Source organism: Equus przewalskii, chromosome 30 (genome assembly GCF_037783145.1).
Source record: "Equus przewalskii isolate Varuska chromosome 30, EquPr2, whole genome shotgun sequence".
Lineage (NCBI taxonomy): Eukaryota > Metazoa > Chordata > Mammalia > Perissodactyla > Equidae > Equus > Equus przewalskii.
The window spans coordinates 15,504,986-15,524,886 of record NC_091860.1 but is presented as its reverse complement, the minus strand read 5'-3'; the positions used below and the strand labels follow the sequence as shown (position 1 = coordinate 15,524,886).

At 35.7% G+C, this 19,901-nt stretch overlaps 1 protein-coding gene across 1 annotated transcript in view; it reads left to right on the top strand.

The window, feature by feature from the left end:
- The window catches only part of MALRD1 (MAM and LDL receptor class A domain containing 1), a 648,353-nt gene that overhangs the window by 48,646 nt on the left and 579,806 nt on the right, over positions 1–19,901 (top strand). Inside the window, exons 6-8 of the mRNA XM_070600827.1 lie at positions 9,591–9,692; positions 10,475–10,621; positions 16,298–16,464. Coding sequence (XP_070456928.1) covers positions 9,591–9,692; positions 10,475–10,621; positions 16,298–16,464 — 416 coding nt within the window. The remainder of the gene's footprint in view (positions 1–9,590; positions 9,693–10,474; positions 10,622–16,297; positions 16,465–19,901) is intronic.

Genomic DNA, 19,901 nt, shown 5'->3' with positions numbered 1-19,901 from the left:
CCAAATAATCCAATTTAAAAATAGACAGGACATCTGAATAGACATTTTTCCAAAGTAGACATACTGATGTTCAACAGATACATGAAAAGATGCTCAACATCACTAATCATCAGGGAAATGCAAATCAAAACCATAAAGGGATATCACCTCACACCTGTTAGAATGGCTATCATCAAGAAGACAACAGATAACAAGTGTTGGTGAGGATGTGGAGAAAAGGGAACCTTTGTGTACTGCTGGTGGGAATGTAAATTGGTGTAACCACTATAGAAAACAGTATGGAGATTTCTCCAAATATTAAAAATAGAACTACCATATGATCCAGCAATCCAACTTCTGGATATATACATAATGAAATTGAAATAAAGATCTTGTAGAGATATCTGCACCCTCATGTCCATTGAAGCATTATTCACAATAGCCAAGATATGGAAATAATCTAAGTGTTCATCAATGGATGAATGGTATATGGTATATACAATGGAATATTATTCAGCCTTAAAAAAGAAGGATATCCTGCCATTTTTGACAATATGGATGAAGCTGGAAGACATTATGCTAAGTAAAATAAGTCAGACACAGAAAGGCAAACACTGTATGATCTTACTCGTGTGGAATCTAAAATAGTCAAACTCATAGAAACAGAGAATAGAACGGTGGTTACTAGGGGCTGACAGGGGCGGTGGGGGACTTGGGGAGATGTTGGTCAGAGGATACAAACTTGCAGTTAGAGAATGAATTTCTGTAGATCTAATCCACAGCATAGTGGTTACGGTCAACAATACTGTGTTATACACTTCAAAATTGCTAAGAGACTATATCTTAAATGTTCTCACCACAAAAATGAAATGATAATTATGTGACACGATAGAGATGTTAGCTAATGCTCTGGTGGTAATTGTATTACAATATATAAATGTATCAAATCAACACATTATACAACTTAATGTTGTCTGTCAATTATGTCTCTACACAAATAAATAATTTAGACAACTTGAACAAAATTATCTACCAACTTGATGTAATTGACATTTATGAAAAACAATAAAAAACTATAGCAAGATACTTATTCTTTTAAGTGCATATGGAATATTCACTAAGATAGACCATAGCCTGGGTCCAGGGGCAACACTGAGAAGCAAGTGAGACACTCACCCAGATGCAGAAATTTAAGGGGACACTAAAAACTCGATGTTAATGGACTGAATTGTGCCCTTCCAAATTTCATATGCTGAAGCTCTAACCCCCGATGCAACTATATCTGGAGATAGTGTCTCAGGAGGTAATTAAGAATAAATGAGATTGTAAAGGTGGGGCCCTAATCTCGCAGGACTTTGGCCTTATAAGAAGAGGAGATCTTTCTTCATCTCTCCCTCTCCTTATCCCTCTTTTCCTCTCTCCTATTCTCTCTCCCTCTCCCTGTCTCTCTGTTGTGTGATGATGCAGTGAGAAGGCAACCATCTGCAAGGCAGGAAGAGAACCCCTATGAGAACTCTATCATGCTGGCACCCTTGTTACCAGACCAAAGTGAGTCCACTTCTTGGCAAGTTAAAGAAACTGCACCAGAAGTAGTTGTCACACAAAGCATAATTTTATTTATGGCACGCAGCAAACAAAATGGAGACCATAGGGAATAATTTCACAAAGCTATGGTTCTCTGAACAAGGAGAGTGATGTCTTTTATTTGGAGTGGAAATGAATATCCATGAGGAAGGTTTGTCTTGGGGCATGCACAGATCTTCCCTTCCTGCACACAGCACCTTTTGCACACATCCTCTTTTGTGCACAGCACCCCATTGCCATCTTGGATCTTTCTGGTCTTGATTGGTTCTGCAGTTTGGCTATTCAACAATGTTCAGTCTTAAGCAAGCACAACAAAAAGTGTTTTAAGGACTTCTCAACTACTTTGAGGAACTATTAAATGCTGTTGAAACTTCCTTTAAGCAACTCAGGGCAGTTTGTTGGTGACACCCTGATTTTGGACTTTCAGCCTCAAGAACCATGAGAAAATAAGTTTCTGTTGTCTAAGACATCCAGTCTCTGGTACTTTGTCATGGCAGCTCAAACAGACTAAGATATTTTAATGCAATACATTAAAAATCAAAATTAACGAAACAAATCAATGATGAACAAACATTAAAATGTTAAAGACAGACAGGATCAGTCTTACTGAATTTTCCAGGCTCCAATATGGCTTAGCATGGTACTACTAGGGCCACTAAGAATTTTAAAACAATTGAAATCATATAAAATATATCCTCTGACCAAAATGAAATTAAGCTACAAATCTGGGAAAGCCATGATTATTGGAAAGTTACGTGCCACACATTTAAATAAAAGATACTTCAAAATAGTCAAGTATTTTGAACAGAATGAAACTGAAAATATAATTTACTAAAATTTGTGTAATATAGCTAACACAGTGCTTAGAAGAAAATTGATAGATATAAAAATTTTATTAGGAAACAAAAAGATTTCAAACCAGTAATTTAATTATCTAAAGAGAGTAGAAAAAGAAGAACCTGTTAAAGCTAGATCAAGCAGTAGGAAAACAATATGTATATAAAGACAATAAATAATGGAATTGAAAATGGAAAAATAATAGAGAAAATTATTGAGTCCAAAAGCTGGTTCTTTGAAAGATAAATAAAATTGATAAAGTTCTAGCTGGATTGATGAAGAAAAAAAGAGGAGACGCACATTACCTAATCAATAATGAAATAGGGGCTAACACTAACTCTACAGATATTAAACGGATAATAGTAATAAGGGAATACTACAAATAACTTTATGCACATAAATTTAAAAATGTATACGAAATAGAAAAATTTCTTGAAAGTCACAAACGATCAAAAGCCACTCAAGAAGAAAGTGATAACTTGAATAGTTTTACATTTATGAAAGGAATAGTACTCATGGTGAAAATCTGCCATTAAAGAAAACTCCAGGACCCCATGATTTCACTGGAAAATTATATCACATATTTAGGGAAGAAATAACACCAGTTTTACACATTTTAGTCCAGAAAATATGAGTGAAGGTAACACTTGTCACCTTATTCAATAAAGGCAGCTTTGCCCTAATGCTAAAACCAGACAAAAATATTATAAGAAAAGAAAACTACAGACCACTATTTGTATCACAAAAAGTCTTCAACAAAATATTAGCAAATGGAATTCAGTAATATGACGACGTATTAAAAAGATAATACATCACCATCATCGACGAAATGCAGAGTTGGTTCAGTGTTTGGAAAGTAATCAGTGTAATTCACCATGTTAGACTAAAAAAGAAAAGCACATGGAGATCTCAGTAGATGCAGAAAAAGCATTTGAGAAAATTCAACATACAGGCATGATAAAAACCTCAGCAACTATGAACATCTTTAACCTAATAAAGGACATGTACAAAAACCCAACAGCTAACTTTATACCTAATGATGAAAGACTGACTGCTTCAGCCCTAAAATTGACAACCAGGTAAAATTGAAATTTAAAAAATTGCACCATTTGTAATACAAAGTAAATTCTTGCATATAAATCTAACAAAATATATGCTGGATTTACATTCTGAAAACTACAAAATACTCATGAAAGATACCAGTATAATGCCTGAATAAATGGAGTATTGATTGATTGGCAGATGGTGGCTCTATGTTTGTCAAAACTCACAGAACTGAATACTCAAAAGTATGAATTTTACTCTAGGTAAATTAAAAAATAAATTTAAAGAGGAACAGTAACTTTAAAATTGAGAAAATTCTGATGGTGAGGAAGCTACTACATAGATTACTAAGTACTACTATCTTTAGAGAAAATACCTAACTCTGTTTTACTACATATATATTTTTCTTTACTATAAAAATATAAACAACTTTATTTATAAAAATGCTTAAAATATAGGCATTTTCATGGCTTCTGAACACTTTGCAAGTTGGACAATAAAACTAAGTTTTTTTTCTAATATTGGAGAAATCTTTCAGGCTATTCCCACACCTTCTTCAAACGGTACCATTCTAACTACTGCCCCTTCCCAAGATAAGAAAATTCACTGAACGTTCATTGAAAGGAGGATCTACTTAGACTTTACTAAAGTAGCATGTATGAAAAGAAAAAATCAAGGTTTGTGACTGTGACTAAATAAGAATGTACTTAATCACTGATTCTTGAAGAAATTGCTTATTATAAATTTTTATGAAGGTTGCATGCTGTGACTCATAATCAGAATATTGCGAATATTCTGTGAATATTTTTAGATTGATTTGCCAGGGCTTTGCTTAGTCTCGTTGATAAAGGGCCCCAATATACAAATCATCCCTTAATGAGAATCTGAATGATGCATACATATTTTCCAGTTAAATAACTAAGGATCTAGTTATTATTTTTGTCCTATTAACTTCTAGGTCCCTTTTAAGATACAATAAGTGTTCATTGAAATCCATTACTAATTTAAGAAAATGGACAAAGAAATTGTCTAAAACCACTGGAGTCAAAAGTGGGTGTCAATGATAACTTTTATTGTAATGTCCTTGAAACTTGGACTTCAACCTCCACCATCTGAGAGAATCTGTCCATTTTCATGTAACCTGTTTGTACAAGATAAGATTTGAAGATCACAGGCTCTAGACATGGGGCCCCATTGACAGAGACCTTGAAATGGTTGGCAGACTTCATCCTGCTGATCATGTAACGTTGACGGAGGATTTTAAAACCCCCAAAATAATTTTCTACAGCCAGATTGTGGTGCAATGTAAGAATGAGAAAGAGAAGATGGGAGAGAGAGAAAATGCATATAAATGTAAATAATTGACATCTTTAAATACCTCTGAGCTCTTAGAATGAATGTGCTAAAATGGAAAGACCTGACCAGGAGATTAATTGATTTACAACTTATACCTATAGACCACTGTTTTTATGGTTCCAGATTTGTTTTGGGGCCAAATGTAGTAAAAGTGGTTGACATTGGTGAAAGATACTTGATACCAATTGACATAGGCTACATTTTTTAATTCCATGCAATTTATACTTGACTATTTTACTATTTTTATTTACAGTACTTTTGTGCATTTTTTTGCCTTGTATAAATAGTGAAAGATTGGAGATAATATACAAGACTTAATTGAACTATGGCCATCATTTAATTGTGTAGCTCCAGGGGGCAGAAGATTTATGGCTATTATATGAATCTACAAAAATTACAGTTTTAATTGTTTCATGGGAATTATTATTGTGCAATTTTAGCTTCATTTATTGCCCATCCTCCCTTAATTGCACATGCAGTTTTATTTTCAGTGAATCTTACATTTAAGAGGTTTTGCATATTCATCATTTGTAAGCTCCTATTATGAGAAACCAGATTATAAATGTTATTTGTAAATCATTTTCATAACCAATTGCTTCAATTTTATTCCGAGTAAAAATGTAAACAATTTATATGGAGCCTATGATATTTTAAATGGTTCTATTGAATTATTCCTAGGACATTTATTCATTCATTCATTAAGCAAGTGTTTATTGAGCACCTATGTTGTGCCAAGAATTTTTCTAGATATTGGGGAGACAGCAGTGAAAAAACAAACAGTAATCCCTTCATTTGTGGAACTTACATTTTAGTTAGCGGGAGAAAGACTCTAAGGAAATAAATTAAAAATATGTTTTCTGTAAAGTGATGATATGTGCTATGGGGAATAATAAGACAGAAAACTGTGATAAAAAGTGCCACAGATGAGGATGAAGTGAAGTTTTAGATACAGTAATCAGGCATGGTCACGTGGAGAACATATTTTCTGAGCAAAAAAGTCAAGGAGTTGAGGGAGCAAACCTTGTGGATATTGGAAGGAACTGTCAATGCAAAGTTCCCAAGGCAAGAGTAAGCCTGGTTTGTATGAAGAAGACCATGGTAAGGACTTTTTAATTTACTTCGTGTACCATGGAAACCCATGGAAGGGTTTGAGTAGAGGTGACATCTGACTCATGTATTTAAAGACCATAATGGGGCAAGGGCAGCAACAGGGAGGCAAAATAAGAAGTTATTGGTATAATCCAGAAAGAACGATGTTCCCTTGAGCCAGAGTTGGTAGTAGAGGAGGTGGTAGGATGCAGTGAGATTCTGGATGTGTTTTATAGATAAAGCAAAGATTGCTGATGGATGGTATGTTTGGTGAGAGCGAGAAATGAGTCATGGATGACTCCAAATTTCTTGCCTGATCTGAAAGGATAGAGTTCTCATGAACTGCAATGAAAAGAATATGGGAGGAGAAAGTTTGGGCAGAGAAAATCAGAAGTTGAGCTTTAGACATATTTCTATTGAGATGTGTGTTAATTATCCAAGTGAAGGGGCCAAGTCAGCAATAAGATATCTATATTGGAGTTCAGTGAAATGTCTGGGCCTGAAATATAATTTTATGAGTCTTTGGCATTTAGGAAGTGTTTCAAAGGCATGAGACTAGGTGGTATTAACAAGACTGAGCGTAGAGAAGTGATGCAAGGACTGAGCTCCGGGGCACTCTGTTGTTACTTCATGTGACTTTGAGGAGATGAGGGAAAACCAGCAAAGGAGACTGAGAATGAACAGCTAGTAATTTAAGAGGAAAACTAGGAGAAAATTATGTACTAGAATCTAGTGAAGAAAACGTTTCAAGAAAGAGGGAGTGACCAGCTATGTCCAATACTACTGATATGTCAGGTATATTGGGGAGGAAAAATTAAATATTAGATTTAGCAATATAGAGGTCAACTTTGACATATGCAGTGGAGTGGTAAGAGTAAAAAAAAAGAAAAATACACGCTACAACATGAAAGAACCTTGAAAACATTACGCCAAGTGGAAGAAGTCAAACACAAAAGACCACATATATTATGATTCCATTTATATGAAATGTCCAGAATGGGCAAATCCATTGAGACTGAAAGCAGATTAATGGTTGCCAGGGGCTTGGAGGATGAGGGAAGGAGAGAATGGGGAGTGACTGCTAATGGGTATGGGGTTTTATTTTGGAGTGATGAAAATGTTTTGGAATTAAATAGTGGTAATAATTGCACAGCATTGTGAAGGTAGAAAAGCCATTGAATCGTACACTTTAAAATGGTGAATTTTATGTTATGCAAAGTTTACTTAAAAAAATTTGGAAAACTCCTTTGGAACAGGTTCAAGAGAGAAGGAGGGGAGAAGAATTGGTGTGGGGTCAGTGAGAATAGGCAGAACTTAGAGAAGTTAGTTGGAATGAGTTGTAGGGTCTGGAGGTTTTCTTAAAATGGGTGAGATTTTGGCTCCTTTGTGTACTAGAGGGAAAGAAAACATGCTGATGTAAAAGAGAGGAGGAAATTGCTGGAATGATTCCTTAAATAGGCAAGAGGAGATGCATTTTCTGAAAAAATGAAATGAGTGGGCCCAGAGAGGAGCATGGCTGGTTGACTCACAGTTACAGGAGGAAAGGCATGTGGGCAGTGGTGCGGGTAGCCTGGTGGCAGGACTTGTGAGGTTTCCTTGTGATTGCTCTTTTTTTCCCAATGAAATGTGAAGCAAGACGATTAGTTGAGAACGATGATGGGGATGGATGAGGGGAAGTTTAAGGAGGCAGTAAAGGGCTTTGAATAGTTGTCTAGGAATGGAGGAAAACAAAAGAATTAGGAAAATGTAGTGGGATGGCCACGATGCGTTGAAGTGAGTAGTCACGAACATAAAGTCCTATCTGTCAGCGTGGTGGTGGACTCTTCTTCACTCATGTTTGGCTGCACAGATGCAGGCTGGAGCAGGTGGATGTTTCGCATCGGTCTGAGCCTATCTATAGTGATGTTATGGCTAGGAGGCTCTGGGCACTCATCAGGCCCATACTATAGTAATGCACTGCATAATAACCTCATATATGATGATGGTCCCATATGATTAGTACATATAGCCTAGGTGTGTAGTAAGCTATACCATCTAGGTTTGTGTGCATACACTCTACAATGTTCTTACAAAGACGAAATTGCCTAAGGACGCATTTCCTAGAATGTGTCACTGTGTCTGAGCCATGCCTGACTGAACTTGTGGGAGTCCCCACCGACATTTCCCTGACTGGAGCCAATGTAGTGGCTGGTCCGCCCCTTGTGGTTCTTGTTATAACTGCAAGACACACCTCAGCAACAACCATCAGGGAACTTTGGAAAAAGAAGGTGTATTGCTCACAGGTCCTGGAGGCTATATGGCACAGCCAGAGGGCCACACAGCAGTGTCATGGGGAGAGAGACAGAGAGAGTGTGTAGGCTTGGGGTTCTGCCTTTATTGGGATTGAAAAGGGGAGTGCCTAGGGTTTCAGGAAGTCACTCTTTATTGGTGAGCTTAAAACATAAGAGCAGGAATTAAAGTATGGAAAGGGAAGAGCAGGGTGACTCAAACAGTCTGTTTTCTAGGTTACCCAGAGCTTTCTAAAAGAGGAACTTCATGGTGGCATGGCCTGGCTCTTTATCCAGTTGTTTAATTTGCTATGTGTTTATTTGAGATGGATGTCTTTGAAATGCATGCCTTGGCAATCAAAAACTTTAATGTCAGGCACTTACATTGTAATCCAAAAAGCTAATTGTCACCCACTGACACTACGTGGACAGTTGTACTTACCAGATCTTTTGCCCTGAGAGTATAGGCAAGCATGCGAAAGGCCAGGGATGACTCCTTGTCTAACATCTGTAAGAAAGGACATGAGGACAAAGTAGAGAATGAAAGGAATTGGAAAACTGTAGTACCATTAGCTCATAGTGCCTGGTGCTATCAAAAAATTGTTCAAGTTGACATAATAGTTGGAATGGAAAGATAGGGATGGTGGCTGGGGAGTGGGCCACTCATAGTTAAGATAAAGGAAACGGTATCATTTGTAATGATAATTCTCAGAGGGGTGGTGGTGGAGGTTGTTTCTTCATCAGCGATTCTCCTTCACAATCATGGAGAAGAAAAGAAAATCAAATTAAGAGGAAAGATGAAAATAAATATTGAAATGACAGAGAATAACAGTGAACCAAGAGCTAAAATCTTCAAGGATTGAGGGTTAGTGCACCAATGTCTATAGGTGACTGCAACAAGCTGGCAAAGCAAGGGTATCATTCCATGTCAAGAAATTCAAAGCTCGGGTATTGGGAAGGTGAGAGTGAGAATTATCTGGAAGTGGCAAGGGCGGCAGGAAGGACACCTAGTCCACCTTCAAGTCCTGTGTTGGAAGGGCTGTGGGGGAAAAATGGACACCATTTGAGAGGGCATAGGGGAAGCGGTTCCAGGGCAGATCCAGCTTCCAGTTAAAGAGAAGACCATACATTATATTTGACACATGTACAATTATCCTGCTATTAATAGGCTCTTAGTTCCTTACTTCTGTGGTAACAAGGCCTGGCGGTCACCATAGAGATCTGGTTAAAATCCAGAAGCATTGGAATGGTTATTTTATTTTCTCTCTTTGTCTCTGTCTTTCTGTGTGTATGTGATGGGATTGCCTAAGGGTAGATGCCACCATAGAGAGGAACTGGGTGAAGAGTATTTTGTAAAACAAATGTTAACATTTTAAGAAACACATTTTAAGAAATATCCGCGTCTCACTTCTTGCCAATCTTTAAATTTAACAGATGAAATTTTACCATGTCAAGAAGCATCGACTACTGAGCAGGAGTTATGCCATCCAGATACAAGTCTCTGCAGATTTGATTCTACAGATGAAGGATTGAGGTGTGAGTGTTAAATGAGATGCCCAACTTGTTGGTGTGTAGTCCATTCGTGAGACTCAGATCATTCATGGGGATACTCACTTGCCAACCTTTGTTGACATTTATGTCCTAGTTTTAGCTCAAGTGTCATTAGAAGTCTATGATTTATTCAAAAAGTGAAAGATATTAAATATGTCAAAGTGATGTTTTATAAAGTAGTTCCATTAAAGACCATCTTGGAATTATATACACATATGTTATATAAAATTTCAATATGATTATGAATAGTAAATGATTTAAACTAAGTAACTTAATTCCATAAAGTAAGTAAGGTCAGATATTATGCCATTTAAAAAATTACAACTGAAGTAGTGATATAAGACAAAGTGGAAACCTCCTTTTGCTTTCGTTTTCCCAAGGAAGATTAGCCCTGAGCTAACATCTGTGCCAGTATTCCTCCACGTTATATGTGGATCACTGGCACATCATGGCTGATGAGTGGTGTAGGTCCACGTCCCGGATCTGAATCCATGACCCTGGGCTACCCACCACGGGGCCGGCCCCCATCTTTTTGTTTTTTTATGACAATGGTTCTTATTTGGGAAGGATGCCCATATGGATCAACTGAAGAACTTTTGAAAAATAGAGTTGCTGGTATACTGTAAGTTTATTGAATCAAAATTTCCAGATACGTGTTAGTATATGTGTCTGTGTGTTCAAGCCTTGGTTACAACATATAACCACGGTTAAGCAGCCACCCTAGTAGACTGTGATAATCCACCAAGATCTTTTTCTCTTTTCTCTAGTGTGTCAGGCCTGTGGATTTGATTTTGACATGTGTGACTGGGCATCAGAAGCATCCGCTGGGCAAATTTCTTGGATGCGCACGAAAGCAAGAGGAGTTCCTCCGTTAGAATCTGTGCCTCAGCAGGATCAAAACGGTGATGATGAAGGTAGGAAATTAAACAATAATATTTTTTATCTATCATTTTCAGAAGTGTGATTTCTTGTAACCAGTATGAAGACATTTAGTCAGGGGTCTTGATGAACATACTAAGTATATTTTATTGAAACTATATTATGCCATAGGTATTGAGGTGAAAAAAAAAAGCATGTTATTACCAGTGGAAAGGAAGAATTATACTAGGTTAACTATTTTAACTTCATAAATGTTATTATTTTCTTATCATCAGGAGATAATAGATTTTGTGGGAATAAAAAGGGAAAGTATTAAAAGGCTTTTCACAAGCCTACTAGCTGTCCTTGTCAGTGCAATATTGTCAGTGAGTTTCCTCCTCTCATTCTGACATTAAATTTGTGTTTTCTGTTTACATTTATCTCCATTGCTTTTTTCTTCCTCTTTTTTTGAGGGGAGTATTGTTAGTCTTTTTTTAAATTTGTAATTTAAAATTTTATTACATCAGAAACTAATAGCTGTTTTTTTCTGCTTCCATGTAGATTTTATGGTCTCCATAGTTTTGCCTTTCCCAAAATGTCATATAGTTGGAATCACGTGGTATGGAGGCTTCTTTCACTTAGTAATATGCATTTAAGGTTTCTCCATGTCTTTTCATGGCTTGACAATTCATTTTTTTTAGCATGAATACTATTCCATTGTCTGGATGTCATACAGTTTATTCGCCTACTGAAGGGCATCTTGGTTTCTTCCAAGTTAATGAATAAAATTGCTATAAACATCCATGTGCAGGTTTTTTTGTGGACATAAGTTTTCAGCTCTTTTGGGTAAATACCAAGGAGCTTGATTGCTGGATCATATAGTAAGAATAGGTTTAGTTTTGTAAGAAACCAAACTGCCTTCCAAAGTGGCTGTACCATTTTGCATTCCCATTAACGATGAGTGAGAGATCTGGTTGCTCCACCTCCTCTGCTGCATTTGGTGGTGTCAGTGTTCTGGATTTTGGCTATTCTAACTGGTGCATAGTGGGATCTCATTGTTGCTTTAGTTTCCATTTCCCTGATGACAAATGCTATGGAGCACGTTTTCATATGCTTCTCTGTCATCTGTATATTTTCTTTGCTGAGGCATCTGTTAAGGTCTTTGGTTTTTAATCTTTTATCTCTATCATTTTCTTTACTCATCACTATTTCTTTTATTTCATGCCCTTGATTCCTTTTTCTTCTTGCAAAGATTCACTTTTTAATTAATTGTTCTTTTATTTAGAAAAGATCTGTGGAGATAAACTTGCTTAGTATTAATAAACTTAAAATATTTTTAAACTGGCCGCACTCCAAAACAATACTCTATCTGGTCATATAATGTTAGAATGAAAGTCTGTTTATTTCATTTCTGAGTACATGGTGACAGCCTTTCTATATTTCCTAATATCTATTGTCATCATTGGGAAGCCTGAACTCTTCTAATTGTTTTTCAATTTTACGCAGATTTTGAAAATGTTTCTTTATCTTTAAAGTTCAAAAATTTCACTATGATGAGTGCAGGTGCGAATATAGTTTTATCTAATTTTTTTCAATGCTCAGAGTGTGTATATTTCATCACTGGTAAAAATTATGTGTTATCTTTTCAAGTAATTCTCTTTCAGTCCCTCTATTCTTGTCTTCTCAAGTTCCTATTAAATATATATATATGGCAGCCCTGTGTTACTGTTTTCTATTTCTTACTCTTGTTCTTTGTTCCTATTTTTTGTCTCCCACTCCTGTAATGCCTTTGTAGTTTTAATTGAGCATCTTATGTGATTCCTTTTTGTCTCCTTTCTTAATATATCAATTATACTTACTTTTTTACATTTTTTGTGCTTGTTCTAGAGTTTGCAAAATACATTTACAACTAATCCAAGTCCATTTTCAAATAACTCCATACTTCTTCACATAGTACAAGTATCTTGTAACAATAAAGTATTCTTGGGGCCGGCTCCGTGGCTGAGTGGTTAAGTTCGCATGCTCTGCTGTGGTGGCCCAGGGTTCCGATCCTGGGTGCGGACATGGCGCTGCTCGTCAGGCCACGTTGAGGTGGCGTCCCACATCCCTCAACTAGAAGGACCTGCAACTAAGATATATAACTATGTACAGGGCAGGGTTGGGGAGATAAAGCAGAAAAAAAACCCAAAAGATTGGCAACAGTTGTTAGCCCAGGTGCCAATCTTTAAAAACAAGAAATAAAAAAACAAATAAATAAATAAAATAAAATAAAATATTCCTAATTCCACCCTCCTCTTCCTTGTATCATTGTTGTCATTCATCTCATTTATACATAAACTGTAATCATCAAATACATTGCGGCTGTTACTATTTTGAACAAACGGTTATCTTTTAGATTAATTAAGAATATTAAAAATAAAAGATTTTATTTGACCTTTATTTTTTCTTTCTCTAATACTCTTCCTTTCTTTATGTGAATCTGAGTTTCTAACCTATATCATTTTTCTTCTCTCTGAAGAATTGTTTTTAACATTACTTGCAGAGCAGGTCTATTGGCAACTAATTTCCTCAAGTTTTATTTGACAAAGTCTTTATTGCTCCTTCATTTTTGAAGGATAATTTTGCTGGAGGCAGAGGTCTAGGCGTTTTCTTTGTCTTCCAATATGTTACCCCATGGTCTTCTTGCATGCATGGTTTCTAAACAGAAGTCCGATTTAATTCTTATCATTGTTCAGTGTATGTAGAATTTTTTTCCTCTGGCTTCTTTTAAGATTTTCTCTTTGTCTTTGATTTCCTTCAGTTTGAATATGATATGCTTAGGTGTGGGTTTTTTTGACATTTATCCTGCTGGACCTTTTCTGAGCTTCCTAGATCTCTGGTTTGATGTCTGTTGTTAATTTGGGGAAAATTCTCAGTCGTTATTGCTTCAAGTGTTGCTTCTCTTTCTTTTCCTTCTCATATTCCCGTTATGCATATGTTACGCGTTTTGTACTTGTCCAACAGTTCTTGGGTATACTATTCCTTTTTTTTCATTGTTTTTTCTTTTTGCTTTTCAGTTTTGAAGTTTCTATCGATGTATTCCCAAGCTCAGAGATTCATTCCTCAGCCATGTCAAGTCTACTAATGACCCCATTGAAGGCCATCTTCATTTCATTACAGTCTTTTTTCATCTCTAGCGTTTCTTTTTGATTCTTTTTTAGAATCACCATATCCCTTCCTACGTTATCTTTTTTGCATGTTTTGTACTTTTTCCATTAGAGCTCTTATTAATCATAGATTTTTTCAATTCCAAATCTGATAATTCCAACATCCTTGTCATATCTTGTGATGTTCGCTCTTTCTCTTCAAACTATGTTTTTTTGCCTTTCAGTATGCCTTGTGATTTTTTGTTAAATGCCAGGCATGGTGTACCATGTAAAAGGAATTAAAGTAAAAAGGTCTATCGTATGAGCTTTTATGTTTATCAGCTAGAGTTTAGACTCTGTTTACTGTTGTCTCTAGCTATAGATATCCGAGGCTAAAATTTCTTCTAGTGTTCTTGTTTTTGTCTTAGCTGTTGTCTTCGGATTTTCCTAGCGATGTCTTCTTAGATACGATCTGCGACTTGCAGTTCTTTCAGTAATATTCCTTTGTTTATTATACAGGACCCCTTTTGGTGTGATGGGAGGTTGTGAGGGGAGGTGAAGCATTCTCTACTCCTATGAATAGGTTTATGTCTTCTAGTGAGATTTTACCTCTGCTCCACGACCTTCACAGGTGCTTCCTCCTGACCTTAGGTGAGACAGGAAGGCTAGAGCAGGCAGATCTGGGCATATTCCTCCTCCTATGTGGAAGGCTAGGTCCTGCTGGAGGTGATATTTCACTTCTGCCAGGTTGGTTAGGCTCTGGTCAAATGCCAGTGAGTTAGGCAGTAGTAAAATAGTTTCTCTTGAGTGGAAGCCTTGTTAAGAATAACAGAATAATCCTGGTATATTTAAAAATGACTTTATTCAATCCCTCAGCTGCAGGCACAAGAAGATTTTTCTCTCATCTTCACTGGGAGAACCTGGTAGGGTTCCTGGAAGTCAAACTCACAAAAGTGTGGGATCCTCCTTAAAATGGGCTCCCGTGGTGTTTTCAACTCTCAAATTTCTCCACATTATGCCTCCAGCAATTCATTAGGTTTTTCTGCCCCAATACTGGCTACCATAGAAATTTGTGCACTTGGGTTTCTACTCTGATGAGTTGCAATTATCTGTATCTGCCTGCCTCACTAATTCTTGGGGCAGTGGTTTGCACCATAATCTCACTTTTCTCATGGATGTAAGAAGAGTTATTGATTCTCTGTTTGTTCATTTACTTTCTTGTTGAGAGCACAGGACTAGCAACTTCCTAGCTCCTTGTATACTAGTCCAGAAACCAGAAATTTTGCAGGCTCTTCCTCAATGAAGTTTGCTTTCTTTCTCCACTCCCCTCCATTCTTTCCTGCTCTTTTTCTTTGTTCCTACCTCCTCATTCAGTGCTTTTGTCATAGTATTATTTAGCTCCCCAAGACCTTATCTGAGTAATGATACTAGTTTAGGGGTTCATACTTCATGGTAACTCTTGGAGTTTTCTACACCCTGTCACTTAGCCGTAGCCCAAGGCAGTGAGGGTAGGAATAGTTCCTACCTCAGTTTATGAGCACGGTTCCCCAGGCCTAGTCTTTGACTTCATTGAGAAGATTTGACCCTGTTCCTTCAGCTTTTTGCAACATTTAAATTAATCAAAATTCAAGCTACCCCAGGCTGCTTTAGGTCCTAAAGTCCAAAAGTTCTGTGGGTTCCAGCCCTCCTCATTACTTGGCATATCATCGTTTTTCGAGATGTTTTATCTTGCTTTTGATCTGTCTCTGCTTTTGTAAAAATGTGTTTTCATTTTGTTCATCATTTTCTTAAATATAGGTCAGAGGCAAAGTATTAACTTACTGTGCTATTTTGATTAAAGTCTATCATTTCTAGTAAATAAGAATTTCATTTAGTTTAAATTCAAAGTTTTCAGAAGCTTCAGGAATATTTACTATCTTACAAAGAAATAAAACATATGAAAGACTTTATTTTTGAAAACTGAAGTAGTAAAATCATAGAAATATCTTTGTAGCTCTGCATTTTCTATGTCATTGAGTTCAAGAACTATCAAATTGGTTTTAAGAATCAGATGGGAAACATTGATTGACAATATGTATTACAAAATCCACAGGTGTAGTTTAATAAGACCCCAGATATCTGATACTTCTATGTAGTTTGGTTATAAAAAAGGCAGTTTAAATTATATTCCCTTAAGCTATAAAGGGTTTTTTGTGAAAAGTAAAAGAAATAATCAAAAGAGAAAAGAATTTTGGGAAGAAAGATGAGAAATTAATGATTAAAGAAAGATTGTATTGTGGCATTTAAAAGAAAATAAGAATTTGGTGGCATAGAGATTTTTATATCAGTAGATTTCTTTTGATAAGAATAATGAATTTTCATATTGGGAGTATTACCAAAGTGCTATTTCAAGAATTAGGAAGAGATGTTGATGCATTTCAGAAATCACATATGGAAATGAAAACCCATAATTTGTAGTTGATGTGATCATTTTAAAACACCATATTTTTTTAAATAAAATATTTATGTTCAAACCCAATTTTGAAAACTCCAGAAATACAATAATTTTGTTCAAACAGAAAGCAGCTAATTTTTTTCTAAATTGCTTCCTTTTCCTTTGTTTTTCAGGTTCCTATATATGGGTGGGGGCTCAGCATGCTTCTACTCTTAACCACTCAGACAACAGGGCTTATCTAAATAGCTCTGTGTATCACTGCGTGGGCAAGAGCTGCCATCTTCAATTCTATTACTCCATGGAAAACAGTGTTCTGAGAGTAGGACTATATAATAATAAGGTGAGAAGAAATTTGCATTTATTTCAAATTCACTCAATAAATGAAATTTCTGTTGTCGGCAACTTGTGTTTCTATTTCTCAGTTGTGTGTAGGCTTTAGATATTCTTTGACTTGACTTTATTTGGTATTCTTTTTAAAAGGAAATATTTAGGAGCCAGTTTCAAAGATATTGTCATGTGAAAAAGTTACTGTGATAATTTGCAGAGGATTATTTCATAAAGTTGTTAAAATTCATGGAAATATATTAAAGAAACTATAGGTCTGATAAAAAATGAAATATCTGGGATTCTGTATTATTCACTCTGTATTGAAGTTCTGATGTGATGTGTTTTGAATTTTAGATCTATATATCATTAAGGCTATAAATATGATGGAAGTCCATTACTTGTTCTGGTACCAGTAGATACAAATTTAAAGACTGGTAATTCCTGATTAAATACAGACAGATGAGTCTTTTGAATGAAAAAGAAAATGACTCACCGGGTAGAGTGAAAGTTGTAGTTGTAATTGTAATGCTAGTGAATAAAACAAATCCATGCCTTTTTTACCTAACTTTAACTGAAAACAGTCTTTTGCAAGTGGGAAAATACCTCAGATGCTTTGAGAATTTCTGTTGTGAAGAAGAATTTATTTTTAGATCGGAGTAAAGAAATCATATGGGTAAACAGCAGGCGTTCTAGAAATGGGGAACATTTGACAATGATTGCAGGAATTCTGACACTGGGAAAAGGAAGACAGTAAATGCCTCCAAATCAGTTTCCTTTGGCTCAGGATGCTTTGAATAAGCCCAGTTGAAACTTCCACATGACATCAGCCAGATTCATTTTTCAAAAAAGTTTATTGCCTGTGCTTATCAAGTGCCACTAACTACCTGTTAATAGCACTTTCTTGTGCTCTGTTTCCTTCTCAAGTTTGAAGTGCCACCATAATTAATCCTCAAGTATCAGAATGCTTATTACCAAGATATTTGAAAATCCAAGAGAAATTGTCTCTGATTCTTCCTAGTTCTATCACACAACTTCTCCCTTTTCCTTTTGTGTTATTTTCATCATGTCCAGCCTTCTTTCTGCTACTTCTTTTCCAGAACATTCACAGAGTCCTAAGGCATAAAGTTGCATAAGAATTCTCATTGGTTGGCCTAGTACATTTGCTACATGGATGAGACATAATTTCTAGCATTCTGTAACTAGGTTATATTTTTGTGATATTTTTGCAGCAGTATTTGGCAGCCCACAGCCCTAGAATCTTTTCGATATATTTCATTCAATTTGGTAAGGTGTGGGGTGAGTGAATGGGTGAAAACATCTCCCTGCCCTTTCTGCAGTACTCCAGACATATGGGGGAAATTTTACCAAAGAAGAAAAAAATTAGGTTAAACTTTATCCAGATATGTTACCGTTCATGCTTCAACAATCTTTCAGTTATTGTCACCTGTGCCAAGTAAACCAAGCCTAATGAGCCTCCATGCAATTTGCAACCTTCTATAATTTCCAATTTCCTTCAACAAAGACATAGTGAAAAAAATTCTGGAAAATTTTATTGAGTTTATATTATAGTTAAAGATGCTTTAAAAATATATGATCCTAAGATAGTAGTTTTTGTGTGAAAGATAATTTATTAATATTCATTAAAAGTTGAATGAGTTATTATGCTAAATTTAAGTAAAAATTTGTATCGTATATCTTCTAATCCTGAGCAGTATTTAATCTGCCCTGAACATCAGTGATGGATTTTCAAAGTTTTAATATATGTAGAATGGAATTATGAATTATTAAAAATAAGAAATATCATTTTTATGGTGGCTTTGGGACTGTACAAGAAAAGAGTGAAAGAAATCGGCTTCAGATACCACATCACATAATAAGAATAGAGATATCAAGATTCCATCTCTGACATTATAAGAAAAGAAGTTAATCATGGAGAACTGATCTAGTGTGTTAGTCAGAAGCAATTGGGTGTACGTCTTAGAAAGTGTTAACTAATGTTTGAGTCAGTTTATTCAGTATTCTGTAGGTCAATATCTTATCTCTTCTGATCCTCTGTTTGCTATACAGGTAACATGTACATCTACACCTGTAACATGTTCAACACCAACATAAAATCTGCATCAAAGTACACTTAAGTCACACATTGATGTTTTATCACAAACTGAAAAAGGACTCATCATTTAAAAAATTAGCTCTTGATGAAAAGAATAATTTACATCTTCCATGAATAGATAAAGAAAACAATCATTAGAATGTGTGCAGGTAAACCAAGAAGTATCTCGTGAGAACACCAACGGTCATTTTCTTTATTTTCAGAGAACATTAGAACTTGGGAAATAGAAAACACAGGAGAGAGGCAAGTTGTTAAATAAAAAGTAGCAATTCTAGTTTGTGCCATTTACTACTCTTGAGATTAGATCTCTGTCCATCATCTATAAGGTAATAATCATAGCAACAATCCTGTCTTTTATCCTGAGGAGAGTTTCCGTATCAGTGAGCCAAGGAGAGTGGGGTGCCCAGCTTGCGGTACTGTTAACATATTTTCTAAATTCTTGCTAACAAATAGGAAGAATGCAAACTGGGGCGGAAAAGAAAATGTCTTAGAAAGTATCTTTTCTTGTATGATACAGTTTTTAAAGCCACTATAAGCTTTCTTTGAAAGAAGGTCTTTAACAAAGTACATGGTCCTATCCCCACATGTAATCTAAAGTAGTTAAAAAAAAACAAAACAAAAAAACAAAAAACCTTGAATTTGGTACCTTTCATTTCTTCACTGGAAAAGTGAAAGATAAGCTGAGATGTCCAAGAGATCTAGTGATAAATATTTTTCTCGAAAGGTAAAATGACATTATTGATCCTGGTCTGGGGGAGCAAAGACATTTTTAGAATGTTTATTGATTGATCGATTTTAAGATAATAGAAAATAGAGTGTCACTTGAAAGGCTTTTCTGAGCTGAGAGTTTCTTTTTTACATTGACATCTGCTGAAAGTAACTAGATAAGAGTCTGAGAGCAAGGACAGAAATAAAATAAAAGCTGATTTCATTTAGTCGGGATAAATTAGTTTTCTTTTTCATTGCTTGTATTGTCAGACAGGAAAATGTAGTAGAAAAATCTGGATTTCATACACAATATACCGTTAACTTAGTATATGAAAAGCCATTTAAGTTTAGAAAGAACTCCACTCACTTTTCAAAAGAATGTAAATGCATTCTTCTTCAGGTAGAACAGAGAGGAATCAATTAGTCATTGTAAAAAATGAACACAACTGCTCTAAATTATTTTCATAAAATGAAAATGAGAGGACATGATGAATGCAACTTGCCATGCAGTGTCACCAAAAGAATCTGTGGAGGATCTAAGTGTTTCGTTGCTAAATAACTCAAGTGGCTTAGGAAATTACTGAAAGAAAAATTAGTTGCTTGTCTCAACTTTTTATAACTCCAGTTCA